This window comes from Balaenoptera ricei, chromosome X, assembly GCF_028023285.1.
Source record: "Balaenoptera ricei isolate mBalRic1 chromosome X, mBalRic1.hap2, whole genome shotgun sequence".
NCBI lineage: Eukaryota > Metazoa > Chordata > Mammalia > Artiodactyla > Balaenopteridae > Balaenoptera > Balaenoptera ricei.
In genome coordinates, this window is record NC_082660.1 from 134,540,587 (window position 1) to 134,566,380 (window position 25,794).

The window sequence follows — 25,794 nt, forward strand, 5'->3', positions numbered from 1 at the left end:
GGTGAGGGGGGCAGGCACACTCTGGAGGCTTCTGGAAGCTGCTCAGCTGGAGAAGTCCAGCCCCAGTGGGGGGGATAGAGGTGGTCCCCCCCAGGCACCGCCTTCTCCCCTCGGCCCACCAGGCACCCCTCCCGCCGACTCACCCAGAGCCTCCTGCCTGCTCCCCGTACCAGTCGGCCAGGAGGAGACAGTCCTGTCTCCCGTCCTTTCCGAACCCCGCCTGCTGGACGGGCCCCCATGGGAGAATGGCCCCAGAGCCAGGCTGAGCTTAAACAGGAGGCTCCGTCCCCGCCCCGGACTCCGCATCACACCCAGGCAGCCATGAGGCACGCTAGGCGGCAGCGGGGGGAAAAGATGCCACCCTGGATGGGGGGAAACAGGACCCTGACGACAGCCCTGAGGACAGAGGCCACGGGACAGACCAGGCCTGAGCCTGAGGCCTGCCCGGGCAGGGGTCAGGAGGGAGCGAGACTGGGGCGCCATCCCTGCCAGGGCTTCTGGGGCGGGGGGGAACAGGCAGATGGCACCAGGAAAAGGACCACCGAGACCCCATCCTGCTGGGGGCAAACGGCTTGGGACCTGGCCCCACTGAGCAAATCCCCCAGAGGACACCGCGGCCGCTAGGAGACAGGGAAGTGCGAGGCCTGGGCCTCAGCCAGGTTCACACGCAGGGTGTCCAGCCTGGGCCACCCACCCAGAGCCAGCAGGGGTGGTGGCCCAGCTCCAACAGGCCCCACGCCCATGCCCGAGCCCCGCTCACCAGCAGGTGCCAGGAGCAGAGACGAGATCCCAGCCACACGCCTTCCCCCAGGCTGGCCCCATCTCACCTACTAAGTCTGGGGAGGGGGTGGCTGGTCGCCCCAGTTGGCAGCAGCCCCGCATCCTGCAGGTCCTGTCTGGCCTGAGTCCAGGCAGGGCAGGGGGATGGTGGAGCTGACCACCCACACCCCACGGCCAGCCTCCACCCCTGCTCTGGCCACACCTCTGCACCCGACCCTCCCTGCTGCCCACTCCCCCAGGAGGATGGGAGGGACCCGGCTGAGGAAAGGGGAGCACCGGCCCCTCAGGATGGGACTGCCACCCACCCGACAGTGAGGGAGCCCCAGCACTTCAACAAGGGAGACATTAGTCTGGAGACCCTTGGGATTCCCATGCAGGCCCCCAGCACGGGCGGCCTCACCCAACTCCAGGGCACAGGGCCACGGCGCTCCAGGGCAGCCACCTCCACCCCCCCCCAGGAACCCCGATGAAGCCAGTGATGGGAGTGTGTGTGTGTGTGTGTGTGTGTGTGTGTCTGGAAGGTCCCCACAAGCCCAGCGAGGCCGCAGCCAGGGGAGCAGGACTGAGGACAGCGCTAAACAATGGGCGGGGCTGGGGGACTGCCCTTGGGTCGGCGCACCTACTGAGGACGGGCCAGGTACAGACGCCCGTGCTCAGCGGGGGAGGGGGGCACCCAGGTCCTCGGGCGGGCGGAGAGGGTGAGGGCCAAGGATGAGCACTGCAGGGGGGTAGCGGCTGGGTGGGGACAGGGCCTGGCTGCTGCCCTGATTATGGCCATCCACAGAGCGGGCTGCTAGGAAGAGCTCCCCCGGGCAAGGGAGGACCCGTGCCCACGCAGTGCCCTGGGCCCCCGTGGGCAGGCCGCCTCAGAGGGAAGACTGCAGGGAAGCCGGGCCCGCCTTGTCGTTCCTTCTGCCCAGGGCTGAGGGACTGGAAGGTGGCTCTACTTAGGGGGGCAGTCAGATGGCCCAGGAGTGTGGGGCTGCAGCGGGCCCGAGCATCTCCCGGAGCCCCAGGACCCTGCGGCCCCCCCATCCCGGCCGGAGGGTGTCCCTGGCAGCCACCACCACAGCCAGGAGGCCGGGCCCAGCAAGCACGGCCTCGGCCTCGGCCTCTGCTCACGGGACGGAGACAGAGAGCCCGGCTCTCCTGACACCCACGGTCCTGGGGTTCAAGAAGTGCATGGCGGCCTTGGACGGGGCCGGGGAGCTGTCGCCAAGGGCCCCGGCGTTGCCCAGCAGCGAGAGCCAACAGGAAAGGCACTCACCGCCCACAGAACCTGCGTGACAAATTCAGAGCCACCAAGCGTGTCATCAGGGAGTCACGTCTGAGTCCCAGCCAAGAAGGATGCGGCGGGCACCTCTCCCTTGGCCACAGTGGGAGCTCCTTCCTGGGACCAAAGGGACACTCGGCTGCCACCCCGGGCTGGCGCCTGCCACTGCTGAGCCATCACAACCCAGCCCGGGGCTACCTGGCATGGTCACTGAGGACAAGGGGCTCGCCAGCCTGCACCCTCACAATGGGGCCCACCCCTCTCTGCTCCCTGCCCCTACCCACTTCCCAGCTGCACGGTGGGAGGCTGGTGGGGTGGGGAGGGGAGCGGGGAGAGGAGGGCCTGCACCTATGGGCACAGAGAGGCCACCCCAGCCTCAGGCAAGGTAGCTGCCCCCGCCCCCACCCCATTGGGAAGGAGAGGGGGTGGGGACCTTGGAGGTCGGAGAGCACTGGGGCCCAGGCCTGGGTGTGCACTTGCATGGCCCTGGCAGTGGATGGGCTGCTGTGATGAGAAAGCGCTTCCGGCCCCCGCGCCCACGGCAGCGCAACTAGCCAGGACTCCCACCAGAGCTGCAAACTCCTGGGCAGGGGGCACGCACCGCTGGCTTTGTGGGCCACGCTGGGGTCCAGTCACATGTTCTTTCTTTCCTCTGGCTCTTTTTTTTTTAACTTTTGTTTTTAAAATTTTATTTATTTTTGGCTGAGGTGGGTCTTCGTCGCTGCGGGCGGGCTTTCTCTAGTTGCATGCGCGGGCTTCTCATTGCGGTGGCTTCTCTCGTTGCGGAGCACGGGCTCTAGGTGCACGGGCTTCAGTAGTTCAGGCTCGCGGGCTCAGCAGTTGTGGCTTGCAGGCTCAGTAGTTGTGGCTCGCGGGCTCAGTAGTTGTGGCTCGCGGGCTCTAGAGCGCAGGCTCAGTAGCTGTGGCGCGTGGGCATTGTTGCTCCGCGGCATGTGGGATCTTCCCGGACCAGGGCTCGAACCCGTGTCCCCGGCCTTGGCAGGCGGATTCTTAACCACTGCGCCACCAGGGAAGTCCCTCTTTCTCTGGCTTTTCGTGTGTTTTGTCTGCGACCGTTGAAAGGTGAAAAGCCACTCTCTGCCCTTACAAACACAGGCCTTGCCTGTCTCAGTCCCGGGCTGGAACCTGCCACCCCCGCTCAGACAAAGGACGCATTCCCAAGGGGCCTGTGCGGACCAGGAGTCCCGCACCCAGATTCAGGAGCGAGGACACTCCTTGGAGCCTTCTCATCCGCCATGAACGCGAACAAGCTACGCCCTAGCAGGTACCGTCCCTTCCTCCGCTGTTCCTGGGTTCACCCGTGTGAGCCATAAAAATACAGCAGAGGTGAGGGGGTGTCACTTCGAGCTGAAGTTCTTAGAGAAACACTGCGGCCTTGATCTCGGGGCTGGGGCTGCTCTGTCCTAGGTCGTGGGCTCTGGCGAAGCCCCGCCCTGAGCCGCCCTAGGGAGAGGCCCGGGGGAGGGGGAGGCCCGAGGCCCCGCCACAGCCACGCAGGCCATCTTGGAAGCAGAGCTGCCCCCGCCCATCCCCACACCCTAGGCAGACCAGGGGGCTGTGGCCCCAGCGGAGGCCTCGACTGAAGCCTGTGATGGACCCCAAGCCAGAAGCCCCCAGCCAAGCCTTCTAGAATCCTGTCCTTCACACACGCAGGAGAGTACGACGGTTGGCTGCGTTAAGGTGCTACGATTGGGGTAATCTGTTATGCAGCAACGGGTAACTAATACACGATGATTTTAAATGGAGAAGACCACTCCAAGTCAGTCTGAAGCAAACAAACCGACGAGAAGCCCCAGGAGCCATTAGGAGAAGCCTGGAAAGTCTGATGATACAAACACTAAAATCGTATGCCTGGCCAAACACAAACCCCAAACCACAAAGTCAAGACACAAGTGACAAAGCGGGGCAAAAAAATAGTAGCAAGACGTGACTCAGGGCTCATATCGTTAACGCATAGAGAGCTTGAACCAGTCAACAAGGAAAGCCCAGCGACGCAAAGGAAAAGGGGGTGCAGGAGGGGGCCGCGGAAAATGCAAGCCGAAGGCTACCCCCCCATCTGATCCCACAGCCAGAACGTGCTCGGGTGTTGGGGTCCCAGAGCTGCTGGTTCCGGGCACACATGGGGGCTGGTGACTGGCACTGCATTTGCTCTGCGGCTCCAACTAGAAGGCGGGCCATCCTGGAGCCGAACAAAGAGCAGCCACCGCAAGGACTGGCCAGAACGGTGGGTGGTGGCGCTGGGCGTTGAGCAGGTCTGGGCAGCGTCACCCAGGAGCTGGGAGACCCTCTTGGTGAGGAACGTTTGGCAGGAAAGGCGGCGGCGGCGGCTGGAGAGGGCTGGCCACGCCCACAGACCAGACAACTGTCAGGGCAGTTCCCGGGCAGACAACCCCCTTTCTGGCCTCCACGCTCCCCCAAATCCACACTCTTGGTCTCAGGGCCCGTGTTCCTTTCCCATCTCTGAGCTAGGCGGTCAGGTCTTTTTCCTCTGCCTCATCAGAGAGTTCTTCCCATCCCCACGCCCAGGCCTCCGCCCCTCCCTCCTAAGTGTCCAGATGTTATCAGCCCCAGTCCGGGAACTGCTGAGCACGTGTACGAACCTGACACCTGATCCTGCCGGGGCGGGTGGTGGGGGGAAGGGGGAGCGGGGCGCTGTGGACCACATCCTCAGGCAGGGAAGGGTGAAGGCTGCTCAACGGGAAGCCCCAGATCTCGCGAGAGCCAGCACCCTCCTGGCGCTTCCCAGGCCCGTGGGGACCCTGCAGAGGAGCCAGGGTGGGGTAGGGCAGGGGGCACACACCTAGGAGTCTCAGGCCTCTAGAGCAGTGCTTCTCACAGCGGGGTCCCTGGGCCAGCAGCAGCATCCCCCAGGATTGCTGGACTAGCAAATTCGCAGGCCCCGCCCCAGGTGTGCAAGATCGGAGCCTCTGGGGTGGGGCCCTGCAACCCAGGTTTGAACGCGCCCTCCAGGTGTTCTTACGCGCCTCTCAGCGTGAGAACCACCACCGGGATGGACGGTTCCTGATCGCACCCTCTTCTAGAGAAGCCATGAGCTTTCTCTCTCTGCGGGGCTCACCTTGACCTCCCAGGTGAGAGGCAGGCAGGCAGGCAGGCACTGATGGCCGATGGCTGCAACCACAGGTTGTCCTGGAGAACAGGCGTGCTTGGGCAGGACTCCTTCCCAGCAGGCCACACCTGTCAAGTGACATGGGGAAGACTTTGTTACTTCGTGCCGTCCCCCCCTCCAGCAGCATGGACAGACACCCCTGGCAGACGCCAAGTTTCCGGGCACGGCCGCAGCTCTGCCCACCTCTCCCTGGATACCACGTGTGTGTGGAGCGGGGAGGATCCGTGCTTCACAGGGAACCGTCCGAATCACACTCAGGGGCGCTGGAACACAGTGGGCCAGGCAAGGGGTGGGGTGGCGGGAGGGTGGAAGCTCTCAGGAGCGCGGAGCCAAGGCCGCCCTCAGAGGCCAGGACTGGGGCGGGGGGGCCGCAGACGGCGTGACCGTGCCCTTTGCCATCCCGGTGGGGTCGCCGCCCTCCTTTCCCCCCTCACCAGGCCCCTGGGGACCCCCAATACACTGTCCCTGGCCATCTCGAGCGCCAGACGCCCTCAGGACAGTGCGGGGAATCCTGCCGGGAGCGGCGGGAGGGGCGCCCGACGGAGCCCCCGAGGTCTCCAGGGGCCTGGACTCGGTGGAGGCTTCTCCTCGGCCTCTCCCCGGGAGAGGGCGTAGGCTCCCGGGGGACTCGGGGAACGGGGACTCTGGCCAGGCCCAGGAACCAGAGGGGCGGGGGGCGGAGTCCGGGGAAGGTGGGCGGTGACCACAAGGCCGGGGCGTCGTCCCGGCGCGTCGAGCCCCGCCCTGACCGCCCCCGCGCCGGCCTCCTCACGTCCCTTCAGCGCGCCCACCGGAAGCCGCGGAGCACCGCCTTCCTGCCCACCCCTTCCGGCTGGCTTCGCCAATGACCAAGCTCGACTCGTGACGAGACCCGCCCCCAGAAAGCCCGGCCCCTCTGGTGTGACGGGCACCTCCGTTGCCCAATCAAAAGAAGCCCCCCTTGCGCGCTCCTCTCGGCTCTGCCCCCGCGCGGTTTTTCCGCGGCCGCCGGCTGGGCCGGCTGCGGCCTCTAGGTGTCCCCACCAGGAGAGCGGGGACTGTCCGTGCAGAGTCGCGCGAGTGGTCCGATGTGTACACTCTAAGCCCTGCTTGTGTGCTTTTGGTGTGAACTTGTATTCTGAAGGAATTAAGTTCACAGGAAGTTACACGGAAACGTCCAAGAGGCCGGAGCACCTCCCGCAGTTCCCCCAGCGTCAGCCTGTTGCACAGCTAGTGGGACCGCACACCAGGAAAGGGCATTGGTGCCAGCGGAGAGCTGCTCCGGGTTTTATCCCCGTTTGTGTGTGTGTGTGTGTGTGTGTGTGTGTGTGTGTGGACTCAGGTGACCACCACTGCCATCAATATCCAGCCCGTCCCCTCACAAGGACCCCTCCTGTAGACCTTTCATAGCCACAGCCCCCTCCCTCCTCCTCCTCCTCCCAACCCATGGCAACCGGATTCTATTCTCAGCTCTGTAATTTTGTCATTTGAAGACATTACATAAGGACTTCCCTGGCGGTCCAGTGGTTAGGAGTCCCCGCTCTCACTGCCAAGGGCGGGGGTTCCATCCCTGCTCCGGGCCGGAGCTAGGATCCCGCGAGCCACCAGGGCTTTTTTTCACTCACACACTGCTCTTGAGATCCATCATCCATGGGAATGGTTGCAGGTATCAATAGTTAGTTGTTCCTTTGTATCGCTAGCTGTCGTCCTCGGTGTGGATCAGCCACAGTTTGTTCGGGCCTTCACCCGCTGAGGGACATGTTGCCGATTCCCACTTTTAGGCTTCTACAAATAAATCTGCTATGAACGTTCGTGTACAGGTTTTCCTGTGGTCAGAAGTTTCCATTTCTTTGGCATGCCTGCCCAACAGTGCAACTGCTGGGTTCGAAGGAGGTGGAAGTTTAGCCTTGGAAGAAACTGCCAATTTGCATTCCACGGTGGCTGGACCATTTTACACGTTAGCAACCCGCATATTTTTAAAGCACATAACTGAAAATTTTTACAAAACATTATCTTAAGCAAGACTGTTAACAGTTCTGTTTCTCACTTCTAACTATGTTCTTGTATGCAATCACCAACATAGTTACTCACACAGTTTTAAAAAACACAAACCCTGTACATTCAATTGTGATTTTCTTTTAACTAGCAATAATATAGCTTCGAAATTCTTCCATGTCAGTACAGAAACATCTAGCTCATTTCTTCTCTGGCCACGCGGTATTTGATAGAGTACACGTCCTATAATTTACATAACAAATCCCCAACTGATGAACTTTTACCTTTTCCCTTCTTCTTCTTCGTCTTCTCCTTTTTCTTTGTTTTTGCTACCTGCTCTGAACATGTGTCAGTGTCACCCTAGAATAATTACGTCTAAGTGGACCTGCCAGGTCAAAACCTATGGGCATTTACAGTTTCAATGGACACTACATAATTGCCTCCCCAAAAGACCCTGCTTGTCATACACTAGGGCTGTTAGTCCTTTGTTCCATATGTTGTAAATATTTTCCCTCAGTCTGTCTCTTGTCTTGAAAGACTAGGCTAGTTGGTTTGGGCTGTCAAGAAGCTATACAATTTTATATGACCAAATTTATTAAACTCTCAGTTGATGATTTCTGGGTTTTGTATCTTGGGCACAAAGGCCTCCTCCCACGTGTGAGGAGAGTGATGCGACTGCCGGGGGTGGGGCAGGGGGGATTTCTGAGTTCCCACAGCAAATTCCTCGTTGACCCTGGCTGGCGGGTCGGCCTGCCGGCCAATCACTGTGTGTGTGTGTGCGCGTGTGCGTGTGTGTGTGTGTGTATGCGTGTGTGTGTGTGCGCGCGCGCGCGCGCGTGTGTGTGTGCGCGCGCGCGCACGCGCGTGCGCAGGGGCAGATTGGGGGGAGGTGGTGTTTGTCGCATGACCCCACGCTATGTAGACCGGGGCTGGGGGCAGTGCCTCTCAGACACCCAGCCCCTGCCCTCCAGGGGTGCCAGTCCAGTTGCGGAGAAGACAAGCAAATGTGTAACGAGAAGAGTTTAGCTATATTATTTAAATGCATAGGTGGCCCGCAGGGGAGCGAGGGAGATCCATGGGGGAAACCACAAGTGGAATCAGTGGGGTGGCTGGGGCCGAGGCTGGGGCTGGGAGAGGAGCTGCGGGCGGGCTTTCCGAGGGGCTCAGAGTCAATGGGCCGCAGAAGGTGAGAGAGCAGAACTGAGAATCCGCCTGAAACCAGCGCTCTTGAAAGGTCACCTGCACAGTGAAAAGGAAGGACAGGGCTGTAAGAAGAAGTGGGTCCATCCCAGCATGGGTCTGAGTGAGCAGGAGAGGAGCCCCCTGGCCCCATCATCCACAAGCTGGGGCTGCCTCCCCTCCCCACTGCCGCAGACAGAGGCGCTTCAGAGAACCGCAGGCTGAGAGGGAGAGGACGCCCACCGCCCCCCATCGTGGTAGTACTGCTGGGCTCCCCGAAGAGCAGTCGCTCCCTGGACGGGGACACCTCACCCCTGGCTTCCCCCTCGGGACTCCCAGAGGCCCAGCCGAAGATGGGTCTGCCATCTCAAATTGAAGACACCGCCCACCCTCATGGAACATCGGAAGACTGGCCCTGTCAACGTCCCGTCCCCAGGGCATCCCGGTCAGAGGCCAGATAATATAGTTTTCGGTGAGGGCTGCGAGTGTCTGCTCCGTGCCTGGACTCGTCCATCCCACCCTCGCGGTGGCCCTAGGAAGTTGGGAGCGTGTCCTCCCCATGCTCCAGATGAGCAATGAGGACAGCACGACACAGAAGGGTTGAGTAGCTTGTTCTGAATCACTAGCTAGCAGGTGGCCGAGGCGAGGTGTGGATCAAGGACACTGGCCTCCAAGCCTGACCTCCTTTTGCGGGCCAGGCACTGCATCTGGACCGCTCCCTCGCAGGGAGGCTCCTGGGCCGTGGTGCGTGTGGCACATCAGCTTGCCCTGAAGGCATCGGAGGTGAGTCCTGGTGACTATCCCCGCCCCGGGCCTTGGGCCAGCCCATAAAGGAAGGAGGGTGAGAAAGAGAAACGCCTTCTACTCTTGTGCTTAATCAGGGGGGCCTTTGAAACACAGACTAACATTACCTTTGGATTCTCCTGAGATCAGAGAGCAGTTCTCATGGGTATTTACAAATCGTCTGCATTATTGTGACAGAAGGCTACTCCAACTCCCCAAGTCTTCAACAGCCTCCGAGACACAAAACAAAGATACCAAGGAAGGAATCACAAAGATAAGACTAATTTTAAAAGCCCAGGCCGATTTGAAAAAGAACTTTAGAAGTTAAAAACAAAGCCACAGGGCTTCCCTGGTGGCGCAGTGGTTGAGAATCTGCCTGTCAATGCAGGGGACACGGGTTCGAGCCCTGGTCTGGGAAGATCCCACATGCCGCGGAGCAACTAGGCCCGTGAGCCACAACTACTGAGCCTGCGCGTCTGGAGCCTGTGCTCTGCAACAAGAGAGGCCGCGACAGTGAGAGGCCCGCGCACCGTGATGAAGAGTGGCCCCCGCTCGCCGCAACTAGAGAAAGCCCTCGCACAGAAACGAAGACCCAACACAGCCAAAAATAAATAAATTAATTAATTAAAAACAAAAAACAAAAAACAAAGCCACAGTCATTGAAATAAAAATCTCAACAGATGAATCAAACCACAGATCGGATGCCACCGAAGAAGGAACCAGTGACCTGGAACATAGGTGGTGCCTCGGAAATCCCCTCCTGCCCCTCCTGCCCCTCCTGCCCCTCCTGCCCCGTTGCCCCTCTTAGCCGGTGCTGTTGCTCTCTCCTTCCCTGAGAGACTGCAGCAGCCCCTCCTCAGAGATCCAGCCTCTGTTCTTCAAGGCCCCTCATCCTGGCTTCTAGGCTGCAGATGACGTTAACCCCCTCCCTTTTTCCCAGGCTCTGGGGGTGGGGGGCAGCTTCTTCCTGTACTATCTCTGTTCATCCAGCCCTCTGATCCCCGAGTAACCAAGTGGGGCTCGAGGCACCCATGACCTGCGGGGGCCTCACCATTCATCAAGCTCTCCCCTGTGGTTGACTGGGATGAAGGGCCAAGTGCAGCAAGTGCCCAGGGGAGCCGGACTGGCTGCTGCCCTGAACTGTCGTGGAGGGGACGCTGGGGAATCAAGGCTGTGCTGTGGGGTGACTCCAGAGTGTCCCCGGGAGGGCACAGAGAAAAAACTGACAAGGTCAGATTCCTTACCTCTCAGCTCAAGGCACAGTATGACAGCCAGAGCACTTCCATGGCAGCCCTAAAAAATTCTCTTCCTCCTGTACCTGCAGGGCTGAGGGTGCTGGAAATCAAACACTACAAACACAAACAAAACCTGCATCATTGTGCAGAATCCCAAGGTCACCTGAATTCCCAGCCTCTCCGTGTTTCTCGTGTGAAAGGTACGGCACTGGGTGGAGGAGTGGGACCTGAAACCTAGAATCGGGACATCTGGTTGCCCTCAGTGGGGGTTGACAGTCGGGAAGCCCGCAGTCCCCTTGAGCCTCCCTTGCGGGTGGAAGTAGCCTGCCCTCCCGTGTCTGGCAGGCTGGTGTTCTCTCCCTTGGGGACTGTGTCATCACCTCACCTGGCGCAGATGCCTTGCAAGGGGACACCCACTGTCCTCCACACCCTCTGCCACCACACCCTGTTGCCATTAGACCCGTAACTGGGGCCCAATCACAGCATGATCCAGGGGGACAGACCAAAGCCTGACCCTAGAGGAAACAGCTCATACGTCAATAAATATTTTCCATAAGGATATAAAAAAAATATTTTCCGGACTTCACCGATACCTACCAACTGAACTGTATTTGAACATTTGTGGTAGTAGGTTCTCAGGGTGTGCGACTCAGTAGGGGAGGTGGGCCACTCGATGGGGTGGATTAACTGATAGTGTATTTACTAGAGGTTCCAGATTAGAAGTATTAGGACAGGGACTTCCCTGGTGGCACAGTGGTTAAGAATCTGCCTGCCTAGGGACTTCCCTGGTGGCGCAGTGGTTAAGAATCTGCCTGCCAATGCAGGGGACACGGGTTCGAGCCCTGGTTCGGGAAGATCCCACAGGCCGCGGAGCAACTAAGCCCGTGCGCCACAACTACTGAGCCTGTGCTCTAGAGCCCGCGAGCCACAACTACTGAGCCCGCGGGCCACAACTACTGAAGCCCGTGCACCTAGAGCCCGTGCTCCACAACAAGAGAAGGCACCGCAATGAGAGGCCCACGCACCGCAACGAAGAGCAGCCCCCGCTCGCCGTAACTAGAGAAAGCCCGCACGTGGCTACGAAGACCCAATGCAGCCAAAAATAAATAAATAAATAAATTTAAAAATAAAAAAAGTATTAGGACATGCAGCTGGTGCGTAGTCTAGCACTCGCATGCTTGGCTTGGACCTACTACTGACCTGCATTTCATGGGTTTTGATGCCAGAAATGCCCTGACAGGAGGTGCAGGACAGAATCCATAAGCTTAGGGAGAGAGGAATTTGAGAGTAGATTCATCATATCCAGCCTGAACACTCCACCCCCCAACTGTGTTCCAGGGATAGGTCCAGAAGCAGCTCTTTTCAGCAAGGCGCTGAGAGAGCCATTAGAGCAGGAACACCAGCGTAAGGGCTGAGGACCAGCCGGAGCCAAGGCCCCGACCCCAAGGAACAATCTGGCATGTTCCAGGAAAAGCAAGAATGGCGGGCTGGAGGCAAGCGAGCAAGGCGCAGAAAATGAGCCTCTAAGCAGGAAATAGTTGGGCAGCCTGCTACAGGACTGCTTGATGCGTATAACCCTAAACCGTCTAGTTCTGGGAGCAAAAACCTGACTTGAGTTGCCCCCGTGGAGAGTCACACCTTCTCACCCAGTTTCCAGACCCAGAGCCCCCCTGATGGAAGGGGAAGCCGTGTTCCCTGGGAAGGACCTTGTTGCAGCATTGCTGGAAGTGCACACCGCAAATCTTCCCAAGCCTTCCTAAAGGACCCATTCACTAAAGTGACAGGTCGTCCTGGAGAAGAACAGGTGTGTCACACCTGTCAAGTGACATGGGGAAGACTTTGTTACCTTCTTGCTGTCCCCACCTCTAGAAGCGTGGGCACCTCTGGCGGATACTTAGATCCCTGGTGGTATGGGTACTAGCTCTGGACACTTCTCTGGCAGCTATCCTTGGGCAGGCGGGGGAAGGATCCGTGCTTTATCTTAGAACATCTCAGAGGCACACTCAGGAGGCGCTGGAATTCAGTGGGCGGGGAGAGAACTGTGTGTGGGGGTGGGTGCCACATTCTGGGCCGTGGGAGGGTGGAAGCTCCCAGGAGTACAGATCAAGGCAGCTCTGAGAGGCCAGGACTGGGGCCCAGCCGGACAAGGAGTGACAGTGCTCGTTTGCCATCTGGGTGGGGTCGCCACCTTCCTCCTCCCCTTCTCCAAGTCACCCTGGGGAGCACAACGTCTCTTTTCTCTGCCGGGTCAGGGTGGGCCCAACAGTGCTCACGGGGTCTCCTGAGCCCTGGATCTTGGGGGCGACTTTTTCTTGGCCTTTCTCGCGGGAGGGCGCAGACCCCGCCCCGGGTCTCCAGGGAAGAAGGACTTCTTGTACAGCCCGCAAAGAAGAGGGCTCAGGACTCTTCAGTTATGGCGGGGGGGCGGGGGGGGGGGCGGAGGCGGGGCCTATCTTTAATTTACCTGGCAGGTATTTTCTTCTTGTATTCCGGCCACATGGTTTACATGCTCAGAGCTAAATTAAGGAGTCAGCTCAGGGCTGGCTTTTCAGGCTGTATACTGTCCTCTAGTGGTGCATCTCCTGCCCAGTACCATTTCCAGGGCTTGTTAAGGGACATGGCTCTCTGCTGGTTTAGATAACAGCTCCTTCCTCATTTAGGATTTTGTCAAGGAGAAACCAAATTACACATACAAGGCACAAACGCAATAAAGCAGGTAGCCGGTTCTTAATTGCTTTATTAACATTAACTTTAACTAGCATGCTTAGCAGATGAGTACAGTTGAGATAACAGTTCGGGTTGGTCACTGGGCAAATGAGACACTTCTGAGATCTCACAGGAGAGTGCGGGGTGGAGACGAGAACAGGCTGTGTCCTCTCCGCGGAGCAGTCGCTGCAAGCAGCACGGGACACACTAGGCGCAGCCTCCTCGCGGAAGAGAGGAGATGAAGGCAGACACCAGAGGAAGTTCCAGGGCAACTGCGCTGACACAGTGCCTGGGAGGCTACAGGTAGGATGGCAGCAGGTGGACTGAGCTGGGACAGCGGTGCGCAGCATGGGGGTATAGCGGTGCGCAGCATGGGGGTATAGCGCTGCCAAACCTGGGCAACTGCAGTCTACAATTCAATTCGCATTTTCTTTACTTATGACACACATTTAAGAAACTGTTACCTTATGTTGGTCCCCAGCCCAGTTATCTGTAGTCTCATCAGAAAATTTATTAGGTGGTTGTTTTGTTAGCTATTCTGTCACTTAAAACCTTGTCTTGTAACCCACATTTATGATTCAAAGGTGAAAGTTACTCTTGTATACGTAGTTATGGCTTAACAGGAAAGTAGTTAACTGGCTTTGCTTTCAAAAAGAATAAAGCGCAACAGTATAGATTTAAGTGATGGTTTGGCAATGAGCATAAATGTAAGGTAAAGAGGCCAGTCTTCTAAGACCAAAGCCAACAGCTATTTTTTTTTTTTAAAGAGTTGCACTCAGTGCTACAACTTCTTTTCTTTTCTTTTCTTTTTTAATTTATTTATTTTTATCTTTGGCTGTGTTGGGTCTTCGTTTCTGTGCGAGGGCTTTCTCTAGTTGCGGCAAGTGGGGGCCACTCTTCATTGCGGTGCGCGGGCCTCTCACCGCCGCGGCCTCTCCTGTTGCGGAGCACAGGCTCCAGACGCGCAGGCTCAGTAGTTGTGGCTCACGGGCCTAGCCGCTCCGCGGCATGTGGGATCTTCCCAGACCGGGGCACGAACCCGTGTGCCCTGCATTGGCAGGCGGATTCCCAACCACTGCGCCACCAGGGAAGCCCCCAACAGCTATTTTAATTCATTAAGACACACTTCACAGCCATTATGATGTGTCTGGCACTGATTCCAAACATACTGAGCAGCTCACTCGGCCTTCCGCTCCGAGGCACTCCTGACACTGCCAGCTGATGGACCAGGATGTCAGGCTCCATGGACACCGCTGCACAAACAGCCTCCCCGATGCCACCTGGGGAAGCAAGGGACATCAGGCTCTGTTCTGGAAACAGCTAGTCAGCCTTAAAACCCCATCACATAGACGCCTTTGAATTTGTGGTTCCCAGGGAAAGATATTTTTCACTGGCTGTTGATTCATAAACAACCATTCCCCGACTGACCAGAAGCGTTCTCGTTCAAACGTGCGAGTCTCCAAATTGCTCCCAGCCTCACTTATGGCAGGGGCTCTTTCCACTGGGGCTCCGCGGATGCAGGCGTCTGTGGAACTCAGATTCTCAAAGCTGTCAGGAACCTACGAACTGCATGCCAGCTTCGGAAGGGCCAGCTGGCAAGGCTGCCCCTGGGGTGGTGCCCGGGCAGTGGGCTGGTGCGAGTGCCCTGCATCGACGAGACGCTTTCCCTACTGATAAGGGTGGTCCCTGTGCCTGGACTCTGGCACCACAGGGTGGTTTATGGGGCGCACCTGCTTTCCCCTGGGAATCGGGAAGTTTGGCACGTGCCGGGCTGCGACCAGCCCTCAATGAAACCCGGGGCGCTGAGTCTCGAGTGGGCTCCCTGGGTCCCCAGGGCGGCATCTGTGACTGCCGGAGAAGGGAGAGTGCTCGGCCGGCCCCTCATGGGAGGGAGAGAGGAAGCCGAAGGGGTGGGGCTCTCCACCCCCGACCCGACCCGTGTCTTCTGTCCTTGGGGGTGCTGGCGTGTGCCCTTTCCCTGCCATCAACCTCAGCCGGGAGGGCACTGGAGTGCTTTCCTGCAGATCACGGGGGTGCTCTTGGGGCCCCTGACACGCAAACACATGAAGCTCCCCACTCCCTCCTCTGCCCCACCTGACCTTCCCTGGCCAAACACTGCCCAGCCCCCTCTCCCTGGCCACACTTTTCCTGCATTTGCTGTGTTCTCTGCTTGCAAGGCACTATTGCCATTTTTCTGTGGGGGGCAAACTATTAATCATTCAATACTCAAGAGCAACTGTGAAGCTTCTTATGACGCCTCCCCTCACAATGCCAAGTTAGACACTCCTCTGCACTGCCACTGAGCCAGCTACCCGGGGACCAGGCACTGCACACTGCGCTGAGCACACACAAACGAGGATGGGCACGGCCCCAACCCTTAGCCAGCCAGTGCAGGCGGGCAAGAGACCCTATACCCATACCGTCGCAAAGAGCAAGTAATACAGGTTGCTGGGTGAGTGGTTGGCTGGAGGTGCCGCCCACGATCATGGCACACCTCTGGTCAAGGAAAACAAAAACACGCTGCACCAAAGCAGACTTTCAAAGTGGTCCCCAAGGCCTGCACACACCTTCTGAAGAGTGATCCTCCACTGTGATAATCTGGCCACCTGTGGCTTTTGCGTTGGAGATGATGGTGGCTGCATCCAGGGGTTTAACAGTAAACAGGTCTATGACGCGGATAGAAATATCTGGAGAACAGAGATAACCAGCTTGGTGTATGAAGCAGACTTAGAATAAAAGACAGATTGGGGCACACAGGCAGCCCAAGTCCTACCACTCCCAGCTTGAACTTCAGCATTCAGCAACAACCAACTGACCTTCTTGCTTAGAAAGATCATCGGCGGCTGCTAAGGCTTCATGCAAGGTCACTCCAGCTCCAACAACTGTGAGCTTGTCGTTGACACCGTTGCGGACGACCTGGTGTTGCACCCACAAAACAAAAATGCTGTGCTTGCTACACACAGAGTGTGTCTCAAAGTGGAGGACACTCTGCTACACTGCTCTCCTCAGCCTACCAATTTCACTCCTTAATAGTTCACTATAAAAAAGGCCGAGTCAGCACACTGACCAACAAGGACATACTCTTTTGAATAAGCCCCACTTCATGTTTGTTTAACAAATTCACCTACTTTTCCTCATGATTCACGATGCCAAATTACTAAGTTGTTTTACAATACGTATGCAAAATGACCCTTTAGCAAAGCAGGTGCATTTCCAACTGGGATGTGAAAGGCTGAAGGCCAGAAGCGAGTTGTACAGCCCATCTGCTCCAGAGCACGGACTCACGCCCACCAAGGGGTCTGCAAAGGCGCCACCTCTGGGCTGCGTGAACATCTTGCTGGGGCACTCACACAGACTGGACTCCAATCACGAACACGCGAATGGGGACCATTTGGGGGCATTTTCGAGGTGCATGCCCAAGTGCCCTGTGAAGCCCGTGCATTAGCGGGCCCCTTCTGTGGCTGTGGAAAGCAAATCTCAGAACAGGAGGAACTCGCCCAGGGCAGGGCTGAGACCAGCAGCCAGGCCCATCTGACTTCAAAGCCCATGCTCCCAACCACCCGCTATTCTGTAAGCAGACAGGGTTCTCTGCTCTTTTTTCCATCGTTTTGTTTCCTCCAAAGTCACCCAACCAAAGGCATCTGGAAGTCTGCATTGCATTCCTCTGTATAGCTTTTCCTGTGGCTTAAGAACCATTGCTGACTACAGATATTCAGGGCTTCAAACCACCCACACCCATTCTTTGAGAATGTTCTAGTGTTTTCATACACACACACACACACACACACACACACACACAAATATACATGTATAGATACATACATATACACACATACATACACACACCTACGTCCCCCTTTGCAAATCCAGCCCTTGAATTATCCACGACATGCATATTATCACACACGTTTTAACTCACATCAGGAAGTTTACTTCATTTTGTGAGGACAGGACAAACATCAGGGGGGGGGGGAAAAAAGAAGAGAGATATGAGAAAGCTTTGAAAACCATATAACTATCACCAAGACACACTCCTCACCACCCCCAGAGGCAAACATATGGCTTTGAGTTAAACGTGGGAGTCCAGGGAACCATAGTGTGAGCGAGTAGTTCACACTGAAGTGGGTAATACAGCTTTTCCATTCAGCAGAATGGAACTATGGGGGACTATTAACTGCTCTGGGTACGCCTGCTCTACTGTGGCACTAAAGCCACCCAGCGCTCACTCACTCATTCTGAGCACTAGCCACTGTGAATTCTGGGGCAGCCTAGCCCTTAGCAATCACGTTGGAAGTCACCTATTGCTCTTCAAGAGTGGCTATCAGTCTTTCACATACTTAAGGAGAGTATTAATGACGTTCTAAAAGGCTTATAAGATAAAGACAGGACGTAAAACTTTCCTATGCAGTATGATCTCAACTAAGATATACACATATATATATACGTGTATATAGAAAAAGCCAGGAAGAAAACGCGGCCAAATGTCTGTAAGCCCTGCTCTCTAGGTGGTGGGCAGTCACTTATTTTCTCCACAGACGCTGCTGGTTTTCTGCACGCGCAGCTCGGACAGGCAGGCACACAGACGTCGAGCTGCCGTAGGGGCTTGAATCCTGGTCTTCCTGAACACCTTCTCTGGCCCTCATCTACAAAACATGGCTGGCTGCTAACAATCTGTGCTTCTAGGGCTTTCTCAAGGATACAGGAGATAGGAGGCACCTTGCAATGCCAGCCTTTATCAGCAGGCCTGGGGGCGAGGCCACAATCCATGTGCAAAACCAACCGCAGGGTCACACAATGGCCAGAGGCAAGATGGTTCATATTTGTTTGTTACATTCCTGGCCTTGGACCTGCAAAACCAGAACCTAACAGATATACTATTCATCTGAAATGGGTTCTATTATTTTGTTTAGCTTGAGGCTGTGATAAGGTACAGCAAAGCAACTCAAAAGCCTTCAAGTTGTTACCAGCTAATCTTTAAGGGCTCAACAAAGAGGCTCCTTTCAGAAAGGAGAAACGTTCAGTTCAGGCTGATGTTGGCAGAATGTTCCTTCCTGAAGAAAAGCAGGCAAAGGTCATGAATTTTTTTTAAACTAGTGCAAAGAAAGAATGAAGCGTCAACTGTGGACGTCTCTAGCGCTGGCTTTAAGAACAGTGCTCTCCACGTGAACTGATGCTGGAAGACACTGGAGAACTTAAGGCCTTACCTTGGCCCGTCCAACCTCAAAGTTTTCGTATACGGTGTAAATAACTGCAGTTGCTGGCCGACTGGTCCGAATGTAGCACATCCCCTAGGGTGTAAATGAACACCAGAGCCACAGTTGAGAAAATCAAACTAAATTTCCAACTAATAAACCTCAAAAAGAAGCGGGGGAGGACCTAACAATTCTTTGTACTAAAAACAAAATGTGCCTTCTGGAGTGAGGGCCAACTGTCACGGGGTCAGGTTACTACGAAGGACCCTGCTGGGTGCCCTGTGACGAGCTCTCCACACTGTCCTGCTCACCCGTTTAGGAAAGCTTTCTCAAATATAAATCGATCTGTTGTGTCTCCACAGAACATAAACGTGGAGCAGGAGCGCTGACTCACCTTGACTAGAAAGCCTAAAACACATGGGAAACAACTTTTGTCACAACAGCTTGTAATGAATGCTCCATCCTTAGAAGTACCTTAGACACCGGAATATAAAATGACTATTTCTCCAATAAAAAGATGTAAATACGTTTTTTATCACCTTGAACATCTAAACAGGAATGTAAATGAATACTCAAATGTCTAGTATTTGTTAATTTACATACATATTTAAATCGTACATGATAAACCCATACATTAATTTAGGAACACTGATTCCTTTTGTTCATTTACATGTTATGAACTAGTTCTATTCGGTGTATTTTTACAAGGTAAAATTTACTTAAGTGGAGCACGCCCCGAATTCTGATAAGTTATACACCATGTAACCATCTCCTGAGTCTGGACAGCATTTGCACCTGCCCAGAAAGTTCCCTCATGCCTCTCTCCTGTCACTCTCCCCACCCAAGAAGCAACCTCTATTCTGATTTCCGTCACCACAGCTTTGTCTCTTTTGAACTTCCCACAAATAAGATCCTGCAGCACACGAGATTGCACTGTACATGCAAGGACATAGAACAATGTCCCGGATATAGCACGTAGAAAAATCCAGAACAATGTGTGAGGCCACTTAGGTTTAAAGGAAAAAAGTAAAAGAAACTCATGTCTCTAACACGTTGGAAATGCTTGGAACGGAACTCGTACAACCCACCCCAACTGTGCCCAGGTTTGCCTGTGCAGGGGCATGGGTGCGTGCAGGCCTGGAGGGTGAGGTGAGTCTGGCGGCCGCTAGCTAGAATGGTTAGAAAGGTAAAGATTCTGTCCCCTGGCCTCTGCTGCGGCTGGGCTCTGGACAGGAGTTAGGTTGTGTCCATCTGATGCCCCTGGGTGAGACTTCAGGGGGGGCAGGCAGGGCAGAAGCCAGACTTGTAGCCTTCTGAGCTGTTTCTGAGGGCGGGACAGGGCTGGGGACCCCAGGGTTTGTCTGCAGTGGCCTCCCACTGGCAACTGTCCAGTTTTCTGATATCACGAGGTGGCAGCTGCACGGGCTGTGTCTAAGGCCAGCACATGATGGCTTGTCGCTGGGACCCACTTCCGTGGCCCTGCCAAGGGCTCCCTGTCTCAGAGCCCCAGAGCACCCCCTCTTCTTGACCCAAGTCCCACCCGATACAGGTCGTCAGGGGTTCGAAATTCTTCTGCACTGCTTTTTACAATGCGAATGTATTCATGTTCTTCGTGGTTCATCACCCTTTTCTGGGGCAATGGTTCTACTTTTAAAAGGAATCCTACAACCAAATTTCCTATAACGAATATCTATTTTCTTTATGCTGAGAAAAAAATGGGGGAAAAAAAATCAAGCCATCAGTACCAAAGCAGCATCAGAGCCCAGCAATGTTTTCTGTCGGCGCCAGTGCCCCCTTTCGGATACCTCGGTGTTGGCCGCCAGGAGCACGGCGTGCTCCGTTGAGATGGCATCGCTCGGATAGAAAATCGTGCAGTTCGGAACCGCTCGGAACATGGCCAGATCCTCCAGGGCCATCTGGGAGGGGCCGTCTTCACCTGAGAAAGCAAAGCCACAGCCCAATGGAAAGGTGAGCCCGCCCCGTCAGCCAAGCACGCGTGCCACCGGGGTGGCCGCCAGCGCAGCGCAGGTCACTGCCACGCCCCGCCTGAGGCTCCCAACTGACGCTGCAAGCAACACGGCACAGGCCTCTTCTCGGCCCCAAGCCTCGCCAACCCCTGGCACACGGTCCTAGCGCTGCTGCCCTGAGCGACCCAACACTCGTCCCCGAGCACCAGGTCTCTGGCCCTGTGCACTTCTCCCTAGGAGGCCCCCTCAGACTCTGTCATTTCTTCTCTGCTCTTCTACCTTCTCCATCAAGAGACTAAAGTTTTCAGACTCATATGGTCTCATTCATTTCTCATGGCCTTCAAAGTAGCTGAGAATCACAGAACATAGCCTTTGGGGTGCCCTCGGGGTGCTGCTGGAACTCAGAGGGCCTTCGTGTGGGGGGGGAAAGAGACTCTGTGCAAAGAGAAAGCCCGATGTACACCAGGGCGGCCTAGCTCTTCCAGCTAGGAAGGGAACTGTCGCCGCGTACACCGCCTGGCCTGGGACCACTGTCTCTCCTCAGAACCCCGGCTCCTCTGGGCTGGACCTACAGCCACTTCTCCACTCAGCTGAGTCTAAAACTTACTCCTCACCCAGCCCCAGGCAGAGACCCCGGACCCCTGTCCAGGCCCTCCTCCCTCCTTGCTCTCTTCCCCTGCATCTGGCCATCCAGAGACTTCTTAGCCAGTCTTGCTCTCCCAGGAAGTCCCCAAGACGACACCCAAACACGCACGTCCAGCCCTCCCCTCCAGCATTCTGGCAGCAAGCGTTAGCTGCCACATCTACCTTGACCTGCCCCGCCACAGGAATGTCAGGTGCCCCGTCTCTCTAGACTCCCCATTTCTGTCATCCCGGACGTTTCCCAGGCAAGAAACCCCCGGGGACTGGGGTTCTGCTGTTCCTGCCGTCTGAGACTCCTCCTGTCAGCAACGCTGAAATCCTTCTTCAGGTCCTCACAGGCTCGCCCGGTTTTCTGTCCACTGCTAACACGCGCCGCGGTCCCCCTCCCGGCGCCCGTGTTCCCCCAGCTTCCAGGTAGCCCATCCACGGTTACTGCCCACGTGTTGGGCGCCTCGAGGTTTCCCATTCTGTCCAAGCAGGCTGCTCGGGCCGGGGGAGCCCTGGCAGGCTGTGCTGCTCACTTTGCTGTGCCCATGCAGCTTGTCCCCACTTAGACTAAGGCGACCAGAGAGCAGTAAACAATTCGGTGATGCCAGGGTGACCCAATCTCTACCTAGTACGTGGCTTGACAAAGAAGAGGCACTCAGGACAGATAATTATTTCTCGATGACAGAAAAAATGGGCACTTTTCAGTAATACCAAGAGATCGGCTCAAAAGTTACCCAGAGTGTCTGGAACTTCTAAAACATGACATGGCTTTTTTCAAAACGGAGGTTATGATAATCAAACATTATGGAACCTTAAGCACGCTGGCAGTTCAACCTCTTGCAGGCTAATCTTTCTCTGTAAAGGAGGAAGGCGATTAAAATGACGGCATTGAGAACTCATACCTATGGATACCCCGCAGTGGGACCCAATGAGGTTGATGTTGCTTTGAGAGATGGCTCCCATCCGGATCTGATCAAATGCTCGGCTCAAAAAGGCAGCGAAGGTGCAAACAAAAGTAACAGTCCGACCACGGGTGGCGCATCCCAGAGCCACGCTCACCTGCAACACAAAGCAGGTGAATCAGAACACTCCCGGACACCACTGCCCCTTCCGTTCCCCAGCACAGAGTGTGGGGATCTCAGGGAAACCTCTACTCTGCACCCTCTCACCTTGCCACCCCTCCCCCAGGCACCTACCTGGGAAAACCCCAAACCTGGCAAATCCACGGTGTCCCCTGAATGCTGCCACAGAAGACGAGCTGCAGTGCTGACCCTGCTCCTTCAAATCCAAGATGTGGAAGCTCGAGACCCTCAAGGCTGCCCTGCACTCACCGTGGGTCTCCTTCCTATTCTCTTCCCCTACCTCCTGTCCCCTCTCTCCCTGCCCCTTCGCATGCTTCCCCCGCGCATTTCCTGGGGAAGAGAGGTAAACAACGGAGGCTCTCCCATCCCGTCCCCACGTCCCCGCCGCCGTGTCAGTAGGAGACGGGGCAGACCGGTACCTACTTGAGGCCCACTTGCCCACCCTGCTGAACCTCAGCCTTCTCCTGCTTCCTCAAGGGCATCTCTGAATGTGCAATCATTCCCTCCCCTCCCATGTTCCCTCAGTTTCTCCCTCTCTGATCACTGAAGCGTGTGCTACTATCTTCCATCTTCCCCCCTCACTTTCACCTTGTCTTCCCGCGCCAGGTGCTGCCCTTCGTCTATGTTCTCCTTCACAGGAAACTTCGCACACTTCCTAATTTCCCACTTTCTGCCCGTTTCCCTTCATCTAGGCTGCCATTCCCTGTGAGGGACCCAGAAGCTGCCAAACGGAGAGGACATCTGACCCTGCCTGCATCGTACCAGGCCTCTCAGGAGCCTCCAGCACTACAGACCCTGCCTGCATCGTACCTGACCTCGCAGGAGCCTCCAGCACTACAGACCCTGTCTGCATCGTACCTAACCTCTCAGGAGCCTCCGGCACTACAGACCCTGCCTGCATCGTACCTGGCCTATCAGGAGCCTCCAGCACTACAGACACTGCCTGCATCGTACCTAACCTCTAAGGAGCCTCCAGCACTACAGACCCTGCCTGCATCGTACCTGACCTCTCAGGAGCCTCCAGCACTACAGACCCTGTCTGAATCGTACCTGACCTCTCAGGAGCCAACAGCACTACAGACCCTGCCTGCATTGTACCTGACCTCTCAGGAGCCGCCAGCACTACAGAACCTGTCTGCATCCTACCTGACCTCTCAGGAGCCTCCAGCACTACAGACCCTGCCTGCATTGTACCTGACCTCTCAGGAGCCGCCAGCACTACAGAACCTGTCTGCATCCTACCTGACCTCTCAGGAGCCTCCAGCACTACAGAACATGTCTGCATCGTACCTGACCTCGCAGGAGCCTCCAGCACTACAGACCCTGCCTGCATCGTACCTGACCTCTCAGGAGCCTCCAGCACTACAGACCCTGTCTGCATCGTACCTGACCTCTCAGGTGCCTCCAGCACTACAGACCCTGTCTGCATCGTACCTCGCCCCTCAGGAGCCTCCAGCACTACAGACCCTGTCTGCATCTTACCTGGCCTCTCAGGAGCCTCCAGCACTACAGACCCTGCCTGCATCGTACCTGACCTGTCAGGAGCCTCCAGCACTACAGACCATGCCTGCATCGTACCTGGCCTCTCAGGAGCCTCCAGCACTACGGACCCTGTCTGCATCGTACCTGGCCTCTCAGGAGCCTCCAGCACTACAGACCCTGCCTGCATCATACCTGGCCGCTCAGGAGCCTCCAGCACTACAGACCATGCCTGCATCATACCTGACCTGTCAGGAGCCTCCAGCACTACAGACCATGCCTGCATCATACCTGACCTGTCAGGAGCCTCCAGCACTACAGACCATGCCTGCATCATACCTGACCTCTCAGGAGCCTCCAGCACTACAGACCCTGTCTGCATCGTACCTGACCTCTCAGGAGCCTCCAGCACTACAGACCCTGCCTGCATCGTACCTGGGCTCTCAGGAGCCTCCAGCACTACAGACCCTGCCTGCATCGTACCTGGCCTCTCAGGAGCCTCCAGCACTACAGACCCTGCCTGCATCGTACCTGACCTCTCAGGAGCCTCCAGCACTACAGACCCTGCCTGCATCGTACCTGACCTCTCAGGAGCCTCCATCACTACAGACCCTGCCTGCATCGTACCTGACCTCTCAGGAGCCTCCAGCACTACAGACCCTGTCTGCATCGTACCTGACCTCTCAGGTGCCTCCAGCACTACAGAACATGCCTGCAACGTACCTGACCTCTCAGGACCCTCCAGCACTACAGACCATGTCTGCATCGTACCTAACCTCTCAGGAGCCTCCAGCACTACAGACCATGTCTGCATCGTACCTGACCTCTCAGGTGCCTGCAGCACTACAGAACATGCCTGCAACGTACCTGACCTCTCAGGTGCCTCCAGCACTACAGAACATGCCTGCAACGTACCTGACCTCTCAGGTGCCTCCAGCACTACAGACCCTGTCTACATCGTACCTAACCTCTCAGGAGCCTCCAGCACTACAGACCATGTCTGCATCGTACCTGACCTCTCAGGTGCCTCCAGCACTACAGACCCTGTCTGCATCGTACCTGACCTCTCAGGAGCCTCCAGCACTACAGACACTTCCTGCATCGTACCTAACCTCTCAGGAGCCTCCAGCACTACAGACCCTGCCTGCATCGTACCTGACCTCTCAGGAGCCTCCAGCACTACAGACCCTGCCTGCATCGTACCAGGCCTCTCAGGAGCCTCCAGCACTACAGACCCTGCCTGCATCGTACCTGGCCTCGCAGGAGCCTCCAGCACTACAGACCCTGCCTGCATCGTACCAGGCCTCTCAGGAGCCTCCAGCACTACAGACCCTGCCTGCATCGTACCTGGCCTCGCAGGAGCCTCCAGCACTACAGACCCTGCCTGCATCGTACCTGGCCTCTCAGGAGCCTCCAGCACTACAGACCCTGCCTGCATCGTACCTGGCCTCTCAGGAGCCTCCAGCACTACAGACCCTGTCTGCATCGTACCTAACCTCTCAGGAGCCTCCGGCACTACAGATCCTGCCTGCATCGTACCTGACCTCTCAGGAGCCTCCGGCACTACAGACCATGCCTGAATCGTACCTGACCTCTCAGGAGCCTCCAGCACTACAGACACTGCCTGCATCGTACCTAACCTCTAAGGAGCCTCCAGCACTACAGACACTGCCTGCATCGTACCTGACCTCTCAGGAGCCTCCAGCACTACAGAACATGCCTGCAACGTACCTGACCTCTCAGGAGCCTCCAGCAATACAGACCCTGGCTGAATCGTACCTGACCTCTCAGGAGCCAACAGCACTACAGACCCTGCCTGCATTGTACCTGACCTCTCAGGAGCCGCCAGCACTACAGAACCTGTCTGCATCCTACCTGACCTCTCAGGAGCCTCCAGCACTACAGAACATGTCTGCATCGTACCTGACCTCGCAGGAGCCTCCAGCACTACAGACCCTGCCTGCATCGTACCTGACCTCTCAGGAACCTCCATCACTACAGACCCTGCCTGCATCGTACCTGGGCTCTCAGGAGCCTCCAGCACTACAGACCCTGCCTGCATCGTACCTGGCCTCTCAGGAGCCTCCAGCACTACACACCCTGCCTGCATCGTACCTGACCCCTCAGGAGCCTCCAGCACTACAGACCCTGCCTGCATCGTACCTGACCTCTCAGGAGCCTCCATCACTACAGACCCTGTCTGCATCGTACCTGGGCTCTCAGGAGCCTCCAGCACTACAGACCCTGTCTGCATCGTACCTGACCTCTCAGGTGCCTCCAGCACTACAGAACATGCCTGCAACGTACCTGATCTCTCAGGACCCTCCAGCACTACAGACCATGTCTGCATCGTACCTGACCTCTCA

At 56.6% G+C, this 25,794-nt stretch overlaps 1 protein-coding gene and 1 long non-coding RNA gene across 2 annotated transcripts in view; both read right to left on the reverse strand.

Annotated features, from left to right (window-relative positions):
- Positions 1–8,211: 8,211 nt before the first annotated feature.
- On the reverse strand, positions 8,212–10,462 carry LOC132357933 (uncharacterized). Its single transcript, XR_009500358.1, has 3 exons — positions 10,382–10,462; positions 9,266–9,368; positions 8,212–8,414 (listed from the first exon to the last, which is right to left on the reverse strand). It is a non-coding gene; the product is annotated as an uncharacterized LOC132357933 (long non-coding RNA).
- Positions 10,463–13,147: 2,685 nt separating this feature from the next.
- Positions 13,148–25,794, reverse strand: part of TKTL1 (transketolase like 1) — a 39,198-nt gene continuing 26,551 nt past the window's right edge. Inside the window, exons 8-13 of the mRNA XM_059911442.1 lie at positions 21,770–21,926; positions 20,076–20,206; positions 18,283–18,366; positions 15,895–15,994; positions 15,646–15,765; positions 13,148–14,358 (exon numbers count right to left, since the gene is read on the reverse strand). Coding sequence (XP_059767425.1) covers positions 14,186–14,358; positions 15,646–15,765; positions 15,895–15,994; positions 18,283–18,366; positions 20,076–20,206; positions 21,770–21,926 — 765 coding nt within the window. The 3' untranslated portion in view covers positions 13,148–14,185. The remainder of the gene's footprint in view (positions 14,359–15,645; positions 15,766–15,894; positions 15,995–18,282; positions 18,367–20,075; positions 20,207–21,769; positions 21,927–25,794) is intronic.